Source organism: Lolium perenne, chromosome 2, assembly GCF_019359855.2.
Source record: "Lolium perenne isolate Kyuss_39 chromosome 2, Kyuss_2.0, whole genome shotgun sequence".
Classification (NCBI taxonomy): domain Eukaryota; kingdom Viridiplantae; phylum Streptophyta; class Magnoliopsida; order Poales; family Poaceae; genus Lolium; species Lolium perenne.
In genome coordinates, this window is record NC_067245.2 from 52,595,720 (window position 1) to 52,614,038 (window position 18,319).

The 18,319-nt window shown below is 43.9% G+C and overlaps 2 protein-coding genes across 2 annotated transcripts; both read right to left on the reverse strand.

Annotated features, from left to right (window-relative positions):
* Positions 1-683: 683 nt before the first annotated feature.
* Positions 684-1,466, reverse strand: LOC127332600 (uncharacterized). Its single transcript, XM_051358912.2, has 2 exons — positions 1,226-1,466; positions 684-1,146 (listed from the first exon to the last, which is right to left on the reverse strand). The coding sequence occupies exons 1-2, from the start codon at positions 1,322-1,324 to the stop codon at positions 778-780; spliced, it is 468 nt and encodes a 155-aa protein (XP_051214872.2). The 5' UTR covers positions 1,325-1,466; the 3' UTR covers positions 684-777.
* On the reverse strand, positions 1,458-4,094 carry LOC139829888 (serine/threonine-protein phosphatase 7 long form homolog). The gene is made up of 4 exons (XM_071825112.1): positions 3,581-4,094; positions 2,600-3,266; positions 2,252-2,521; positions 1,458-2,169 (listed from the first exon to the last, which is right to left on the reverse strand). The coding sequence occupies exons 1-4, from the start codon at positions 3,790-3,792 to the stop codon at positions 1,948-1,950; spliced, it is 1,371 nt and encodes a 456-aa protein (XP_071681213.1). The 5' UTR covers positions 3,793-4,094; the 3' UTR covers positions 1,458-1,947.
* Between the last annotated feature and the right edge of the window lie 14,225 nt (positions 4,095-18,319).

Here is an 18,319-nt window from a genome sequence, read left to right on the forward strand (position 1 = left end):
AAGTGCTGTGTTGATGCAGCAATCTTGGCGATTTACAAAAAATAACCCAAAAGTGAAAGAAAAGCACAGACTAACCCTCCGGCGAAACTATTTCACCAATCTAACCCTTTTGTGTGGCGCCCCTCCCACGGGCGCCACACATGCCCATGTGGCTCCCCTCCTGCCGGCGCCACTGTCCCAGCCGACGTGGCCCCCTCGCCGCTGAGCTGGTGCGCCCATCCGACGTGGCAGCATGTGTGGCGCCCCTCCCAACGGCGCCACACATGCACTTGGAATTGCCCAAAACATACTGTGAGACAAATCTTCTGGGACTTAGCCGTTTTGCGAGGCTCGATGTGTGGCGCCGATGCCACGGGCGCCACACTAGCCTGTGTGGCGCCGATGCCACGGGCGCCACACATAGAGGCTCGCGAAAACGGCTAAGGACTTATCGTCCGGAGCCCCTGGATGTTTTCGACCCAATAGTTCATATAAGTTGGCATGTGTGGCGCCGATGCCACGGGCGCCACACTAGCATTTGTGGCGCCAGTGGGAAGGGCGCCACACATTGACTTGTGTTAAAAACATGAAAAATCCTACCAAACTCCAACAGTTACGAGTACAACATTGGACATAACAAGTAGCAATTTCATGACATACACATATAACACTTCATAGGTCACATTGTAGCACGTAGATTCAAACAACAAGTAGCATTACAGACCATGGTTCGAAATGACATAGGGTTCACAAATCGATACTTATGAATATAGAGTTTACAACAACACGTAGCACATCCTAGTAGCGTCCTCGACGTGCCGTCCTCGCGGGCTGCTTCCGGACGGCCATCCTCTTCGTCCGCTGCCGTGGCTGTTGTTGCTGCTGCTCCTGCTGCTCCTGCTCCTCCTCCTGCTCCTCCTGCTCCTCCTCCTCCTCCTCATCTGAAGAGAACGGCTCGTCGTTCCTCATCCTCGACAAAGCTGATCTCCGCGGCGGCCCGTCATCCTCCTCAGTGACAACCTTCTTTCCTCGGTTAACATAATCTTTCGGAGTGTACCGGTTTGGAGCCTTGCCCCTTGGCTTGAACTGGTAAGCTGACCGTGGGGCTTGCTTGGAGGTATGCTTTGGAAGTATGCCTTGACTCAGAATTAGGTCGTCCTCAGGAATCTTCACAAACATGAACACATGAGATTACAAAAGTTGAAATTAGTAAGAACATGTTTGACAACAACAAAATAGTCCATACCTCCCGCTCTTCTGAAGAGGAAGATGTAGCGATTTCGCCTTCCCGGCAACCTAGCAAGCTGGCTAACCGCCGCATCTTTCGTGCAGTGTTCTGCGTCATGCCGTTAATGGTTACAAAGCCACCACATCATAGTACCGTACATTCAAAGTTGGTGATCATACCTTAATGAAATACCGCAACGGTCCGACAGGTTTTTCATCTCTCCCGCTCTGCTCCCACATAACCTCGCACTCCTCAGCTGTTTTTTGGATCTCCTCCCGCTGTGACAAACATAGCATACACAATTGAAGCGAGCACATGGCAATCTAGATGATGTACTAGTTAGTGAGAGAATCCGTTACCACGAAGTTCAGCTCGGAAGCAATAGAAGTCGATCTCCCTCTGCGAGCAAAGGTGTCGTGCTGGCTTTGCCCAACCTCATCGAACTGGATGGGGTCGTCCAAGATCTCCTCAGGATACGCGTGCTTAACTAACTCGATACGCGTGTTCTCATGGAACCACTCGAGGTAGTTGTTGAAAGCGGTGAAGTCGTGAGGCACAATCTGCTTAGGGCCAGCATTCCGTGCCGCTTCCAAACAGTGTTGGAACGCTGCGATGTGGCCGCTATGATGGACTGGCCAATTTGTGATTTTCCTCTGCCGCTGTCTATCAAGCCTGCAAGAATCAACAAGTTAGTTTGTACCTCTTCTATCAAGAATCTTCCATCGCATGATTCCAGAAGTTTACCTATGAAGCGCCTTGTCCGTGTCTTGCCACACTGGTGGGCACTCCTGATACAGCCCAAACTGTCTCATCACTCTTTGCGGCTGGTGGTGTTCAACAAGCCACATGCATATGAGTGGGCAGCGCATACGCCAGAACCGCGCCTCCTCCGTGCACTTATGGTTGAGGTCAGGCATCCCCGCGCCAATACGGTAGTAGGTACCATATGGCTCCCATTCCACCTGCAGAAAACAAATAGTTCAGAATTTACAACATGCCAGTAGAATCAATGAAAACTAGGATTGCAAAAGAGTGATCGGTTACCTGCTCAGCGGTAAGAGTGTCCAACTCCGCAGTGTACTGCCTGTACATGATCTTTGGATCGCTCGTCATCTCCGAGACATTGTCCCAAAGGTATGCCCAAGTCGGCTCCCGATCAGGGTTGTTCCGGTAATGAGGCCAATGCGACTCCTGGAGTACCCTAGGCCGCCCAACTGATATGCGGTCCCAGCTCCATACGGAAAGTAGGAGCAAGCATCCACCAATACCGCCGCTCCCAGTCCTGCTCCCAGTCCTGCGACAAGCTTCGTCCAACTGCGTACATAAGACATTTGGTTACTACTTTGTGTAGCACACTACTATAGGAAAATAGTACATAGAACAAGTCATCACCTGCCGGTAGAGGTAGGCAAGTGCCGCTGTTCCCCAACTCCACCGGCTGTCCAACACAGTAAGCGCCTTCAGCCAACACCAATGGGCCAGCTTCCCCCCACTGTCAGGAAAGAGAGTCCTCGAAATCATGTACCATAAGTACACGCGGGCGTACGTCCTCCGAGTGTCCTCGTTGGCCCCTTCCGGGCATTCTGCAAAGTTAGTCCTGATCCAAGAGAAAGACGCGCCGGCGGGAACTCTCTCCTTTGGATTTGCTGGCGCCGGAGGAGCCTTGCCAATAAGGTCCTCCATCTGTCCGCGCCACCCATCAGAAGCTGTGTTCATACACAGTGGGTCGCCCTGAATAGGTAGTCCAAGGATCATGGAAACATCCTGGAGAGTAGGGGCCATCTCGCCGGCCCTCAAGTGGAAGGTGTGAGTCTCCGGCCTCCACCGGTCGACAAGGGCGGTGAGTGCAGAGGGGTTCATGTTCGGCCCCCCACGGCTTACAAGGGATATGAACGGCATAAGACCGGTAGGCTGGATGAACTCCGTGTACCTCTCGTCATACGGTATATCCACTGTGCCATGGTAACGAATCTTCAAAGGGTGAAGATCCGTTCCCCTCTCCGTCATATGAACAGCCCGGTGCTCCCTGTCGTACTCTTCATCCAGAAGCCACACCATCCTACATGTTTACACAAACATATTATGAGTCATTCCACTAACAAAAATGAGCAACACATACATGAGAGTTCATATCCAAATACATGAGAGTTCCATACATACACACATACATTCATATCTAGGGTTCCAACAAATATTTGGTTCAAATATGAGTTATTCCATCACAAATAGTAGACATTTCAAGACATACATACATAGAATTTGAACACATACATAGCCATTTTATATCTACATAGCCAAATCTAGGGTTCATATCCAAATCCACCAAATCCACCAACAATAGTGGACGAATCAGAGGGAATCGAAGGGGAATACCTTGAGGAATGGAGGAGGAAGGACTTGGCCGGATAGATCTGACGATTCCTTGGTCGATTTGGTGGGGGGCCGAAGGGGAGGCGGGCGGCGGCGGCGGTTGGGGAGGAGAAGCAGAGAGGAAGAGAAAGAAGAAAGAGAGGGTCGGGCTGGGCGCGGACGCGGGCGCCACACTTAAGTGGATGTGTGGCGCCCGTGGCATCGGCGCCACACATCGAGCCTCGCAAAACGGCTAAGTCCCAGAGGATTTGTCTCACAGTATGTTTTGGGCAATTCCAAGTGCATGTGTGGCGCCGTTGGGAGGGGCGCCACACATGCTGCCACGTCGGATGGGCGCACCAGCTCAGCGGCGAGGGGGCCACGTCGGCTGGGACAGTGGCGCCGGCAGGAGGGGAGCCACATGGGCATGTGTGGCGCCCGTTGGAGGGGCGCCACACAAAAGGGTTAGATTGGTGAAATAGTTTCGCCGGAGGATCAGTCTGTGCTTTTCTTTCAGTTTTGGGTTATTTTTGTGCAAATCGCCCAGCAATCTTCCCTGGTCCTGAAAGCCACATGCGCTTTTCTGAATCCCATGTGATGCACAACTTTCTGTCTGATTTGGGTATCTGACTTTCTCTTGGAAATCTGGTAGGTTCCATCCATAGCTACCTGCACGCAACGACGCTAGCTTGAAATGGAAAATTCCCAACATGACGGTGTACTTTGGATGGAACATTCCACTGAAAATTAGCCATGAGAGGAAACTTCTGGATGTAATCCCGCTTAACAGAAAATAATGTCGTTAAACCTTTTCGCGACATTCCGTCTGGATGAACCTATGAACTAATGGATGAGCAGGAAAAGATTCTACCTGCTCAAATATATATAGCATGGGTGCTACTCAGCTGTTGAACAATATATTAAGATGTGCGGCTAAAAATCGTTTCAGGCTTCAGCCCAGAACTGTATTCAATAGCTAAAGCATTTAAGTTGGAGTTAGGTTCCTGTAGGGTGTAGAGGCTTTTTGGTTTCTGAAGTTTGTTTGGGCATGTATGGAGAATTCTGGCTCCTGTTTTTTTTTTTTTTTTTTTTTTTTTTTTTTTTTTTGAACAAGGAAGGGACCTAGAAGCTAACATTCAGCGGTGGCATATACAAGTACATAGAGGACCAAGAAAATAAAGAAAATTACAATCAGGTCCAAACATTTTGCACAGAGAACCCTAAAGATAACATTGGAAACGCCATCGGGTCCAGCTCCATTGCCGCCGCATCGCTGCAACACAGCACAACCAAGAACCACGCCGCCGGGGACTGAGCCACTTGGGGCGAGGCACCGGGAGCTAACTGCACTGGTGCTAAAGGGCCTCCATCTCGGCATAGAAGACTGGAGGTTGATCTTCACCTGCAACCGCCGGCTGGGAAAAACCGACGCCGACGTAGAGGACGGGAGTGGTCGCCCACTCGTCCTTCGACCATCTTGAACGGCATCAGAGGAAGAACTGCCGTTGATTCACTCCCAGGAGCAGCTTCAGAGCTCCCTTGATGCAGATCCCGAGCCTGACAAGCCAGGACATGGATTCCATCTTCCTCCGCATCACCATGACCCGAGGAAGCCAACTCCCTGTCAAACTTGTCCGCGTCGAGACTGCAAAAGAACAAGGTCTTATTGAAAGAGATTTCCGCCGCCTCCCTCCCCGCCACCTTCGGCTCTGACCCTTGGAGCGCCGCCGCGAGGAAGATGGATAGCAGGCCACCACAGATCTGACCCCCAAAATCTGCAGCGAATCTCATGGCATAAAGCCAAACTTCGACACATGGCCAACACCTATAACTAATGCTATCTCTACTATGTACAGGAATACCAGCGTCAGCTCCTAGCCACTTCCTACCAGCGGCGCCGGCAGAGAGAGCATCGGAGAGACCCGGAGAACAACGGCTGACTCTCAAAACTACTGTAGCGGTGTGAGAGGGTAAAATGGGAAAGTAAATTATGACTCCTGTTAAAACTCATTACTACACTATGTTTATCTGGTTTCTTTAATGAAATCGGGGCTTTTGGGCCCCTCAATTCGAAAAAATATATCTAAAGCATTATTGCACCCGCTCTAGGTCACACCTTTTACAATCATAAAGCTGATCCAAACTTGACGACCTAATAAAACAATGTTAGGGTTCGTCAAAGATATATACATTGAGCCTATCCATTATATTAGTGAAAAATATTAGGAAAAACAGAGAAATGCACTAAATAAAAAAAATATGTCGCCAATCTAACGTTGTCAACAATTACAATGCATGAGGTCACCTGCTTACCAAAATGGTCTATCTGCATTTTTGTTTTTGTGAGCCTACCATTGGCAGCTTAAAACCACAAATAATAGCTGCCACATGACTACGGTGCTTTGGAGTGGGGCCTCCATTGAACTCGGAGAGTTCCAAAAAAAAATCTTTTTTCTACAGATGATTTTTTGAACCTATAAATTTTGTTAAAAAATACTTTGTACTTTACACTAGGATTTTTGTTTGCTTGTACTCTTCACATTTGTCCTTTACGTGTAGATCTCATACATACAAATATCTCGATCAAAATTTAGGTTTACTTAGAATAGGTCTATATGTTCCTAAGGATTTTCTTTTTTAAGAATTTTTTGGAGTGTAAAAATGAAGTTTTTGTTTTTTCCTTTCAAAAAGTGAGTTTATAAAGTCCGAGCTTCGACTGAAGGGTTTCCGCTCTTGGGTCTGCTCTATTATCTTCTTCGAGTAAACAAGCTGATGCAGCACTGCTCCATGTTTCTAAAAGCCACATGCATGCACTTTTATGAACGTCGTTGGCTGGACTTGCGCGATGTGACTGTGTTGTATGGTGCCGTGGCGGTGTCGATGGCAGAGCTGGCAAGGTTAATGCGTGAATCCTTCCTGGTGATGGGTCGGCGAAAGATGGTCGAAGCGACTTCTCAACCGTGTGCAGTGGTGTGCGTACAGGGTTGGCTGGACCGGTTTAAGTTCCTGACTCGCTATGGTGCGTTTTGGTGAGGCCTCCGATTTTCTGATGATGTGCGTTGGTGAGATCCAGGCATGAGGCCCGACACAATCACCCCTTCATCAAATTTGTAGGTGTTGAGATATTTATCGTTAGTAAGGTGGCTTCAGTTTGATCTTTATGTTCTTGTAAGATTTCAGTGAATAATCTTAATAGAAAAAAGTTGTGTGCATCAATTTGATACAGAGGCTAGCGTAGAACCTCAGTTTCGAAAAAATTGCACTTCTATGAACGCTATGTGATCGGCAGCTTTCTTTTTGATAGTGCTTTATCTTCGAAATCTGAGAGGTTCCTACCTGCACGCAAAGATGCTAACCCGGAACTGGAAATCATCCAACACAATAATGAACGTCAGGACGGAACATTCCAGGACTGGAAACTTCTAGAGAAGATATCTTAAACAGAGAAAATGGCTGCCATGTTTGGGCGGATGCTTCGAGAAACCGAGATATATACCCATCCCAGGAGTAGTATATTGTGGCTGTCACCTACCAAGTTTTTATCAATAAACAATGGGCAGATACCGGTAAGTATTTCAAAGTGGAAAGCAAGCGCCCACTAGAATCCATGTACCCGCGGCCTAACTGACTCGGGACAAGATCGAGTTCAATATTATCAAAACAGTTAGTGCCAACGGCCAATCATATTAGGCGGTGTCGCGTCTACTCCCTCCGTTCTCTTTTAGTCTACATTCTAGGAAAAATCAGACAAATTAGTAGTGCATTTATTAGTACTACTTAAACTGGTAAACAACCAATCCAAGATACATTGAAAACAGTGACATCCAATAGGTAAAGGAGGACCACTTCGTTTTCCGTATTGTTGTTGACTAAAAGCTAGAATGTAGAGTATTTCAGAACAAATTTTAGACCTAGAATGCAGAGTATTTCAGAACGGAGGGAGTATATATATGCTCCGTATCTGGTATAGCAGAATAATATCAATAGACGCAAAAAGTGTCTCTGGTTCCCGAACTCCAATGATCCTTCATTTGCGAAATAAAAAAGTTAAGTTGCAAAGAGTTATGAAGAGTAATTTTGTCGAATCAACGATTAATAGGCCGATTAATCGCTATTATGGGCCTGACCGTATCGATTACCTCTAATCTCTTGTATTAATTCTTTAACCCGATTAATTTCTTTGATAACCCGATTACTAGGAATGTCCCGATTAATTAGTCCATATTGGTAAAAAAAGTTTCATAATTTTCAATGCAGATCGTCCATGCAGTTGCTCAAATCAAGTAGGTTTGCGAAGTTTCAACTCGATTCTCGCCTCCAGGACCTCGATTCCAGTCGTCGCTGAACCATTGCTTATCGTTGCCGACCAGACCTTGGATACAAGATTTCGACCACCTTGAGGAGCTTGTCGAAGAGCTCCATGATGCCTTCAAATAGGGTAGGTGGTTGAGGCGCAAAAGCGGCAGTACCTTGGATAGATGGTGGGACAAGAGAAACTGCAGAGGGCAAAGGAGAAGCGAAACGAAGGAACATGGTGGTGGCCGGTGTCTCCTTTATCGCTCATGACCTAGAAATTTACGTCACAGAGGAGAAACATACATATTTTAATGGGATTTTGGACCCTAGAAAAGTAGGAAAGACATATAGACACCCATATACTATTTCTTTATTTCTTATATAGACATGTTTTTGGTCGTAATTTGTGTAGATTTCGGATTATCCACTACTCCAGGCCGACTGAGTAGTTAACGATTACCGAGTGTACGTGCGTGCTTGTGAGCGTTTGCATTTTATTGTGTTCTAGAAAAACAAATTGATGTTTTGCATGTGATACATAGTTGGCTACATAAAAAATCATTTAAAAAAAACTTGTAAATATGATTTTTTGTTTTTTATCAACGGGAGTCATAAAACATACACTCCAATAGACTGTCGTAAATATGATTTTTGTATAAAACCCCATGCATGCATGCATATGGCTGCCAATTCGATCGTGTTTTCAATCCATCCCTCCGGGTACATTGCGATTTAAAATCGACGACGCGTCGTATCTTCCTCCCGCGCGCCGCAACCGAGCGAGACGTAGCTAGGAACGGCAGACACTTGGGACCGCGTCTTCCCGGCGATGTCACACTCACATGGCCTGCTGCATCGATCCGCAAGGCCACGCCGGTCGGCACCCAGTTATAGGCGTCTGTGCTCCATTAATTTCTTCCCGTCAATCTGCGAGTGGAGCACCGTTACGACTTACGTCGCCGCGCCGCAGTTTCTGTTGGGTTGCCGCCTAGGCGTGCGTGACGGCGATCGGGAGGCCGGTGGTCTCCGATGGAAAGCGAGGAAAATGATGCCGTCGCTGAACCGGTCGCCGGTCGATGGTGCGCGCGCGGACCCGCTCCCGGCCGTGCCCTGCCTTCTGGGCGAACAGCGGTCGGCGTCACGCTGGAATCAAATCTTTGGACGAGGAGACAGGGCGTACCCGACGTCGTGCCCGTGGACGGTGGACCTTTCCGGTGTCTCCTACTGGTGCTGCTGGTCTGATTGTCCAGCTTGCTGCCGGTGAAAAACGCGAGGGAAGAGTCCACCATGTACGTCGACGTCGTCCCATCCGGGTACCAGCTACCGGCTCCGGTTCTGCGTGCATCCACGCGGTTATTATGATCTGACAGCGTAAGATGAAGAAATTAACCGGTGAAACACTTAGGGTATCTCCAACATTGCGAACCAAATGGACGCGTTGGATCGTTCCCGTTTTAGACTGTTAGAGTGGCCACAAGGATACGCGGACAGCACCCCGCGTTCGCGTGTCCGTTTGGGTCGCGCGATGCGTTCAACGCGGCCAGATATGGGTCGCAGCCATAGAATTTGGCATTTTTAATATAAAAGCATAAAAATCATAAAAAATATAAATAACTTTAAATGCTCAAGATTTGTTACATAAGATTATTGTTCACCTATTCAATGACAAAGTACTTGTTAGGGTAATAGACTTGTTATATTACCAGGGGACCAAAGACCACAATATATAGTACATGTACAGGTGTAAATATGCAGGAATCCCCTAACACATGGGAAACTACAATATACAAATATATACTCTAACACCCCCCTCAAACTCATGGTAGATCCATGATACGTCCAAAACGTATCTACTTTCCCGAACACTTTTGCTATTATTTTGCCTCTAATTTGTGTGTTTTGGATACAACTAACACGGACTAACGCTGTTTTCAGCAGAACTGCCCTGGTGTCTTGTTTTTGTGTAGAAAATCATCTTTCAGGAAAATCCCCGGAAATAATTGCAATGGACCTATTTTCACAGAAGATTGACGGAGCCAGAAGACGAGACGGAGGGGGGCCACGAGGCGCCCACCCCATAAGGCGGCGCGGTGGGCCCCTGGGCCGCGCCGCCCTATGCTTGCGTCGCCTCGGGCAGCCCCCGACGCTCCCCTCTGGACTACTTAAGGCCTCTGACATAAAAACACACGGGGGGTTCGACCATATTGCCAGAAGACATCCAGAACTCCGCCGCCATCTCGAAACTCCGTCTCGGGACCAGAAACTCCGTTCTGGCACCCTGCCGGGACGGGGAATTGGAGGAGATCATCGCCATCATCATCACCGACGCCTCTCCATCGACCATCCATGTTTTCCCCATCCATGTGTGAGTAATTTCCCCGCTGTAGGCTGAAGGGGATGGTAGGGATTGGATGAGATTGTTCATGTAATAGCATAAGATTGTTAGGGCATAGTGCCTAGTATCCGTTGTTGGTACTTTTATGATATTGTTGCAACTTGTTATGCTTAATGCTTGTCACTAGGGCCCAAGTGCCATGATTTCTGATCTGAACATGTTATTGATTCATGATGATATTCATTGTTTATGATCTTACCTACAAGTTGTATACACATATTGCTGTCCGGAACCCGAGGCCCCAAAGTGACAGAAATTGGGACAACCGGAGGGAAAGGCTGTGATATGAGGATCACATGTGTTCTTGGAGTGTTAATGCTTTGCTCCGGTTCTCTATTAAAAAGAGTACCTTAATTACCAGTAGATTCCCTAGAGGCCCGGCTGCCACCGGCTGGTAGGACAAAAGATGTTGTGCAAGTTTCTCATTGCAAGCACGTACGACTATATACGGAACACATGCCTATGGTTATTTAGTACTTGGATATTGTTTTATTATTATCTGCAAATGTCCTGCCTTGATTGTTACATGAGTTCTCTTATCCATGCAGCGCCCGTTCATCCATCCCTGTGCCTACAGTATTTTAATCCTGCTGTTTACTATAATCACTACTGCTGTCTTTATTACACTGTTGCTTATATTTCACTACTGCTACTGCTATAGAACTGTTGCTACTGATAAACTATTGCGAGCAAGTCTGTTTCCAGGTGCAGCTGAATTGACAACTCCGCTGTTAAGGCTTACAAATATTCTTTGGCTCCCCTTGTGTCGAATCAATAAATTAGGTTTTACTTCCCTTGAAGACTGTTGCGATCCCCTATACTTGTGGGTCATCAAGACTATTTTCTGGCGCCGTTGCCGGGGAGCATAGCTTTATTTGCCAGTTCATCTGGATTGATATTGTTCGCTGCAAATTCTTCATCATGGGCAAACCTCGCGATACTAAAGTCGCCATATTACCATCCACTACAAGAAAAGGTACAACTCTGAGTACCTCTGCTGCTCTTGATTCACCATCTGTGATAAGTCAACTAGTTTCACCACCACAAGCTTCACATGCTGGTACTTCTGCTGAATCTGAAAATTTCTCTTATAATCTTGATGATGCTTATACTGTGCTTGATGATAATAGTTCATTAGGTCCTTTTCTAGATGCTACAATTGCTAGGTCTAGACAAATTAAAAATACTGAAATTCCTAATGAAAATACTGTTACACCTATTAATTCACCTGAGTCGGTTGAATACTCTAGTGATGATCTTGATGAAGATTATGTGGAACTTGATGATGATTTTATTGATAAATGTAATGCTACTACTGATGCAAGTAACATTAAAAAGCTTCTTGCACAACGTGCTATTAGATATAAACTGTCTCCTGATCCTAAATTTGCCACATCTCCTATAAACATTAAAGATAAGGATTATGATTTTTCTCTTGATTTATCTCATATATCTATTGTTGAGAAAACACCTTTTTGTGGTACTGAAAAAGAAAGTGCTGTAGAGCACATGAATGAGCTTTCTACTTTGAGTAGCTTGTTTTCTGATGATATCAAGAAGCGTACTTATTTTTTTGCTAATTTTTTTCCTTTCTCATTAAAGGATGATGCTAAAACTTGGTATAATAGTTTGCCTCCTGATTCTATTGATAGTCCAAATGGTTTGTTTGATGTGTTCTTTCCAAAATATTTTCCTGCTAGTGCTCGACATATTGCCTTGCAGAAAATTTATAGTTTTGACTAGGAAGATGGAGAGAAATTGCCTGAAGCTTGGGCAAGATTTTGCTCTCTTATAAGTGCTCGGCCTGTACATGATTTGGAAAAGCATGACTTACTTGATATATTTTATAGTGGACTAACCATTGAGTCTAGGGCATACCTGGATAGTTGTGCTGGTTGTGTTTTCAGGAAAAAAGAACTCCAGACGAAGCCAAAAAAATAATGGCTAGAATAGGCCGAAATCATGATGATTGGACTACACCTGAACCAACCCCAACACCAATATTGAAGAAGAGGGTATGATTAAATTAAATGATAAAGATATGAGGGAAGCCAAGAAATCTCTTAAGGAGAAAGTTATTAAATCTGAAGATGTGAAGAATTTACCCCCCATAGAAGATTTATGTAAGATAACTCCCCCTTCATCCACATATGAGGTACATTCTCTTCAACGCTTTGATAAAGATATTCCTTACTCAAAACCTCCTGATCAATGTTTAGATGAATTTGATAATTATGTTGTTAAGCAAAACAACTTTAATATGAGAGTAGAGAATCATTTAATGGAAAATTCTCGAGCTATTAGTAACTTGCATGGTATTGTGGAGAGAACCTCCAATGATGTTAAGATGCTTGTTAAACATTTTCATATGGTTCAAACTCAAATTGATCAACTCACTAAAGTGCGAAATGACTTGTTAAAAAATACTTCTAAAGAAAAATATGCTTATGAAGTAACAACTAGAGGTGGTGTTTCTACTCAGGATCCTCTATATCCTGAGGGGCATCCCAAAAGAATTGAACAAGATTCTCAACAAACTAAAGAAACTAGTGCTCCTTCTAAGAAAAAGAAGAAGAAACATAAAACTGTTGTAGAATCCTCTGAGCCTATTAATGATCCTAATAGTATTTCTATTTCTGATGCTGAAACTGAAAGTGGTAATGAACATGATAAAGATAATGATAAGAATGATGTTTCTGATAAAGAAGAGGTTGAAGATGAACCTGAAAAGCATGCTAAAAATAAGAAGTACACTAAAGAAGATTTTATTGCTAAGAAACATGGTAATGAAAGAGAACCTTGGGTTCAAAAGCAAATGCCTTTTCCTGCTAAGAAATTAAAATCAATGGAGGAAGAACACTATAATAAATTTTGTGATTGGATGAAACCTTTGTTCTTGCAAATCCCTTTGACTGATGCTATTAAATTGCCCCCTTATTCAAAGTATATGAAAGATATTGTCTCTAACAAAAGGAAAATTCCTAATGAGGAGATTTCCACTATGCTAGCTAATTACTCTTTCAATGGCAAGGTTCCAAAGAAGCTGGGAGACCCAGGTATACCGACTATTCCTTGTTCCATCAAGAATAATTATGTTAGAACTGCTCTATGTGATTTGGGAGCAGGAGTTAGTGTTATGCCTTTCTCTCTTTACAAGAGACTTTATTTAGATAAGTTGATACCAACTGATATATCTTTGCAAATGGCTGATAAATCTACTGCTGTTCCTGTTGGTATATGTGAGGATGTTCCTGTTCAAGTTACTAATAATTGCTTAATATTAACTGATTTTGTTGTGTTGGAAATGCCTGAAGATGATAATATGTCTATTATTCTTGGAAGACCTTTTCTTAACACTGCAGGGGCTGTTATTGATTGCAATAAAGGAAAAGTTACTTTCAATGTTGATGACAAGGAGCATACTGTTTATTTTCCCAAGAGGATAGATAAAGTATATGGAGTTAATACAATTTCTAATTTGAGAACTATCAAAGTGGGAGTTATTGATTGTCCTATATATGAGCCTATCCAAGGATATCAAAATATTATGATTGGATCCATATCAATACAATATAAGGTAACATGATTGATTTGAGGTTTATTTCTTCTTATGTCATGTAGAATTTATTTGGTGGCAAGACTTGATCAACCTTGTTAACAAGTACATTTTATATGCATAGAAGAGCTAAACAACATTTCTTTCTTCCTCCACACTTGTTTACTTGCTGTAGTACTATTTGTTTTGCAAGATGCTTTAGTTGTTTAGAAGTTTGAAAATCTGTTTCTGCCCTGTAATAGTTATTTTAACACCCAGAAATGTGCATTTTTCAAAGTTTTCAAAAATTTACAAAAATTATACCGCTGGTCTTATTTTTTGAAATGCAACCTGGGAGTGCCTGTGGCTGACCAGTGGGGCACCCCACCAGCCGGCGCGGTCAGCAAGGGGGGCGCGCCACCCTGTGGTGAGGGCCCCTCCTGGCCCCACTCATTCATCCCTTCCACTCATTCCACTCTCTCTCCCGAAAAAACTCGTACCAGTTCATTCTCACTCGCGTTTTCGCCCGAGAGCTCAGGATTTCTCGATCTCTTTGCTCAGCCCAGATTTCTGTCTGAAATTTGGCACATTTGCTCTCCGGTATGTGACTCCTCCGATTATCCAAATAGAATTTTGTTTGGTTGAGTATATCTTGAGTATTTTGCTGCTATAGGTAACATGTTAAGCGAGTTTGCATGCTTGTTCTAAGTTGTAAAAAATAGTTTTGATGCATGTTTAGTACTCTACCAAGTTCCTATAGTAGTTTCCCTCAATTATATGTCTCAAAATCAACTTTTATAATGATTGTTGAAAAATTTCAGAAAAGGAAAATGCATAACCACACCTTTGGAGAAGTGTTCGAGAGGGATACGACAAGAGAGGCAAGGCCTTCAAGGGCATCCACTCGAGTTAGGCGATCCTATGATGAGGATGTCATTGCACCTAGCTTTGAAGCTGAAGAGGATAATGGAGTTCCTAATGCTTCATCCTTTCCATGCTTTGACTTTTTGCGTAATGCAGGGCTACTCGATGACTTCTTGTTTCTCATCAATAGAGTGGGCTTATCCACCTATATGGAAGATGAGAGTGCTCAATTTTACAGGCTAACTAAAATCTTTGTTGAAAGCTTTAAATTCAGCAACTCAGCCTTCTCACCATCGGTTAAATTTAAGATCTATGATATGCCTATTACTATGAAGTTGAAGGATTTCTGTGCTGCATTGGATATTGCTCCTATAGGTACATCAAAGAAGATTGAGAACCGCCCCAAAGCTTTGACGGAGCTCTACCGAGAGGTTACCAACGATGATAACCGCGCCATTCAGCGCGGAAAGATAAGGAACATTCAGCTCCCTGCCATTAGATATTTCACTTACTATCTTGCTACTAGTATTATTGGTAGGGAGAACACTAGCAATATTTCTAGCTATCATCTTACTTTTCTGGTTGCTGCACTTACTGGAAGTACACCGTATCATCTTGGTGCTTGGTACGTCTCAAACGTATCTATAATTTCTTATGTTCCATGCTACTTTTATGATGATACTCACATGTTTTATACACATTATATGTCATTATTATGCATTTTCTGGCACTAACCTATTAACGAGATGCCGAAGAGCCAGTTGTTGTTTTCTGCTGTTTTTGGTTTCACAAATCCTACTAAGGAAATATTCTCGGAATTGGACGAAATCAACGCTCAGGGTCCTATTTTTCCACGAAGCTTCCAGAACACCGAAGGAGTCACGAAGTGGGGCCACGGGGCGACGACACGCCAGGGCGGCGCGGCCTGGGCCCTGGTCACGCGGCCCTGTGGTGTGGGTCCCCCGTGACGCCCCCTGACCTGCCCTTCCGCCTACTTAAGCCTTCGTCGATGATAGTTCCAGTACCGAGAGCCATGATACGGAAAACCTTCCAGAGACGCCGCCACCGCCAATCCCATCTCGGGGGATTCAGGAGATCGCCTCCGGCACCCTGCCGGAGAGGGGAATCATCTCCCGGAGGACTCTACACCGCCATGGTCGCCTCCGGATTGATGTGTGAGTAGTTCACCCCTGGACTATGGGTCCATAGCAGTAGCTAGATGGTCGTCTTCTCCTCACTGTGCTATCATTGTTGGATCTTGTGAGCTGCCTAACATGATCAAGATCATCTATCTGTAATGCTACATGTTGCGTTTGTTGGGATCTGATGAATATGGAATACTATGCTATGTTGATTATCAATCTATCTATGTGTTGTTTATGATCTTGCATGCTCTCCGTTGCTAGTAGAGGCTCTGGCCAAGTCATTGCTTGTAACTCCAAGAGGGAGTACTTATGCTCGATAGTGGGTTCATGCCTCCATTAAATCTGGGGGAGTGACAGCAACCTCTAAGGTTGTGGATGTGCTGTTGCCACTAGGGATAAAACATCAATTCTATATCTAAGGATGTATTTATTGATTACATTGCGCACCATACTTAATGCAATTGTCTGTTGTTTGCAACTTAATACTGGAGGGGGTTCGGATGATAACCTGAAGGTGGACTTTTTAGGCATAGATGCATGCTGGATAGCGGTCTATGTACTTTGTCGTAATTCCCAATTAAATCTCACACTACTCATCATAACATGTATGTGCATTGTTATGCTCTCTTTATTTGTCAATTGCCCAACTGTAATTTGTTGACCCAACATGCTATTTATCTTATGGGAGAGACACCACTAGTGAACTGTGGACACCGGTCCATTCTTTTACATCGAATACAATCTACTGCAATACTTGTTCTACTGTTTTCTGCAAACATCATCTTCCACACTATACATCTAATCCTTTGTTACAGCAAGCCGGTGAGATTGACAACCTCACTGTTAAGTTGGGGCAAAGTACTTGGATTGTGTTGTGCAGGTTCCACGTTGGCGCCGGAATCCCTGGTGTTGCACCGCACTACACTCCGCCGCCATCAACCTTCAACGTGCTTCTTGGCTCCTACTGGTTCGATAAACCTTGGTTTCTTACTGAGGGAAAACTTGCTGCTGTACGACATCATACCTTCCTCTTGGGGTTCCCAACGGACGAGTGCTTTACCATCACAAGGAAGCTACTTTCTGGGGCCGTTGCAATCCAACTCCCACGTCAGCAGTGCTCTTATTGCTCGTCGCTTAGCTAGTAAGGGACCTATTTATGGAGTAATTATTGCTTCACGTATTGTTGCACATCTAGATCTTTCTGTTGATCCTAGAGATGAGAAATTAGCTCCTATTAAGCTTGATATTGCTGCTATGAAGAGTCACCAATTTTTCACAACTGACTCTAACTTAGAAAATATTGTCTATAGAATGTTGTTTATTGACGGGGATGAGAGGGAAATCCCTTTGCTGCAGACCGATTTGTTGTAATATCCCAGGTTTAGAGGCAATAAAATGAGAGAACACCAAAGTGTGCATTGCATTCATGCATAGAAAATCCGGGGAATTTTCGCGCTTAAAATAAAACTTACCACAGTAACTGAAGTTTCACTTGACTTGCTGGAATTGAAGAAGATCATCAAGTCAAGCGCTATAAACTTCACTGTGATCTTTGCTAAAACCTTGTTTTGAGTAGAGATGATTTGATCTATGGGCTAGATCAAATAGTAGTAGAATTACAACCAACAACACCTTAAGTAAGGATCAACTACAAGATCTTATAAAGGATCTCAACATGACATTCCTTACCACAACACATGAATAATTATTCAACTATAAATCATAGAACACAGTTAATTAAGAAACTATTCTATACTTATCTTATCCATGTCTTCTACTAGATAAATGTTCCTACCATGAGTCACATGGTATATCTTTTCAACTACAATAATTGAACCCAAGCCAAGGACATTTATAATCATTCTTAATTAAACCTTGACCATTCCAACCTTGTTTCCCAACTCATACCATTACACCTAGAGTAAGGAGAGAATCATTCATATGCTTATATTATGCATTCAATAGAACCTAGCTTAATATTTAAACTTTATCCAAGTGAGGTACTTGTTGATACTAACTAATGATACAAGAAATATAAGTCAAGTACTAAACCCTAATTGACTTAGTATGGAACCATTCTTTTGAATTATAGGGAGGCAAATGTTGTGATCATTACAACTTGGTAATGATCATAAACCCTAGAGAAACCCCACCTATTCAGAAGAGCTCAACATAAAGAGGTATACTCAAGTATATGGACTTATACTTAATCTTGGAGAGAGACCATAATTCACCAATGAATTGTTATGCAGCCAATACTTTGATCATTACAAATTGGGTGATGATCACAAACCCTAAGAATCTAAGTGAGTGTGTGGAGAGAAGTATTAAAGAAGAGAGATTAGTGAGGAATAAGTGGATCATGTCTAATGCATGATCTTACCTTATAAAATGAGATGATAAGTTAAACCTATATATGTGATCCATAGATCTCATTCTTCTCATGAAATGATAAATATATCAATAGTAGTTAATCCAAACCAATCCCATATCCTTTACCATTTGTTAAACCCTAGCCATAATTAGAA

Excerpts from the sequence above, each read along its gene's own strand:
- LOC139829888 (XM_071825112.1), bottom strand. The coding sequence starts at position 3,792 with ATGTGTGGCGCCGATGCCACGGGCGCCACACATCCACTTAAGTGTGGC. Across the intron at positions 3,267-3,580 it reads TTCCTCCTCCATTCCTCAAG|GATGGTGTGGCTTCTGGATG; the intron begins GTATTCCCCTTC and ends GTAAACATGTAG. Across the intron at positions 2,522-2,599 it reads TTGCCTACCTCTACCGGCAG|TTGGACGAAGCTTGTCGCAG; the intron begins GTGATGACTTGT and ends TTATGTACGCAG.
- LOC127332600 (XM_051358912.2), bottom strand. The coding sequence starts at position 1,324 with ATGACGCAGAACACTGCACGAAAGATGCGGCGGTTAGCCAGCTTGCTA. Across the intron at positions 1,147-1,225 it reads CCTCTTCAGAAGAGCGGGAG|ATTCCTGAGGACGACCTAAT; the intron begins GTATGGACTATT and ends ATGTTTGTGAAG.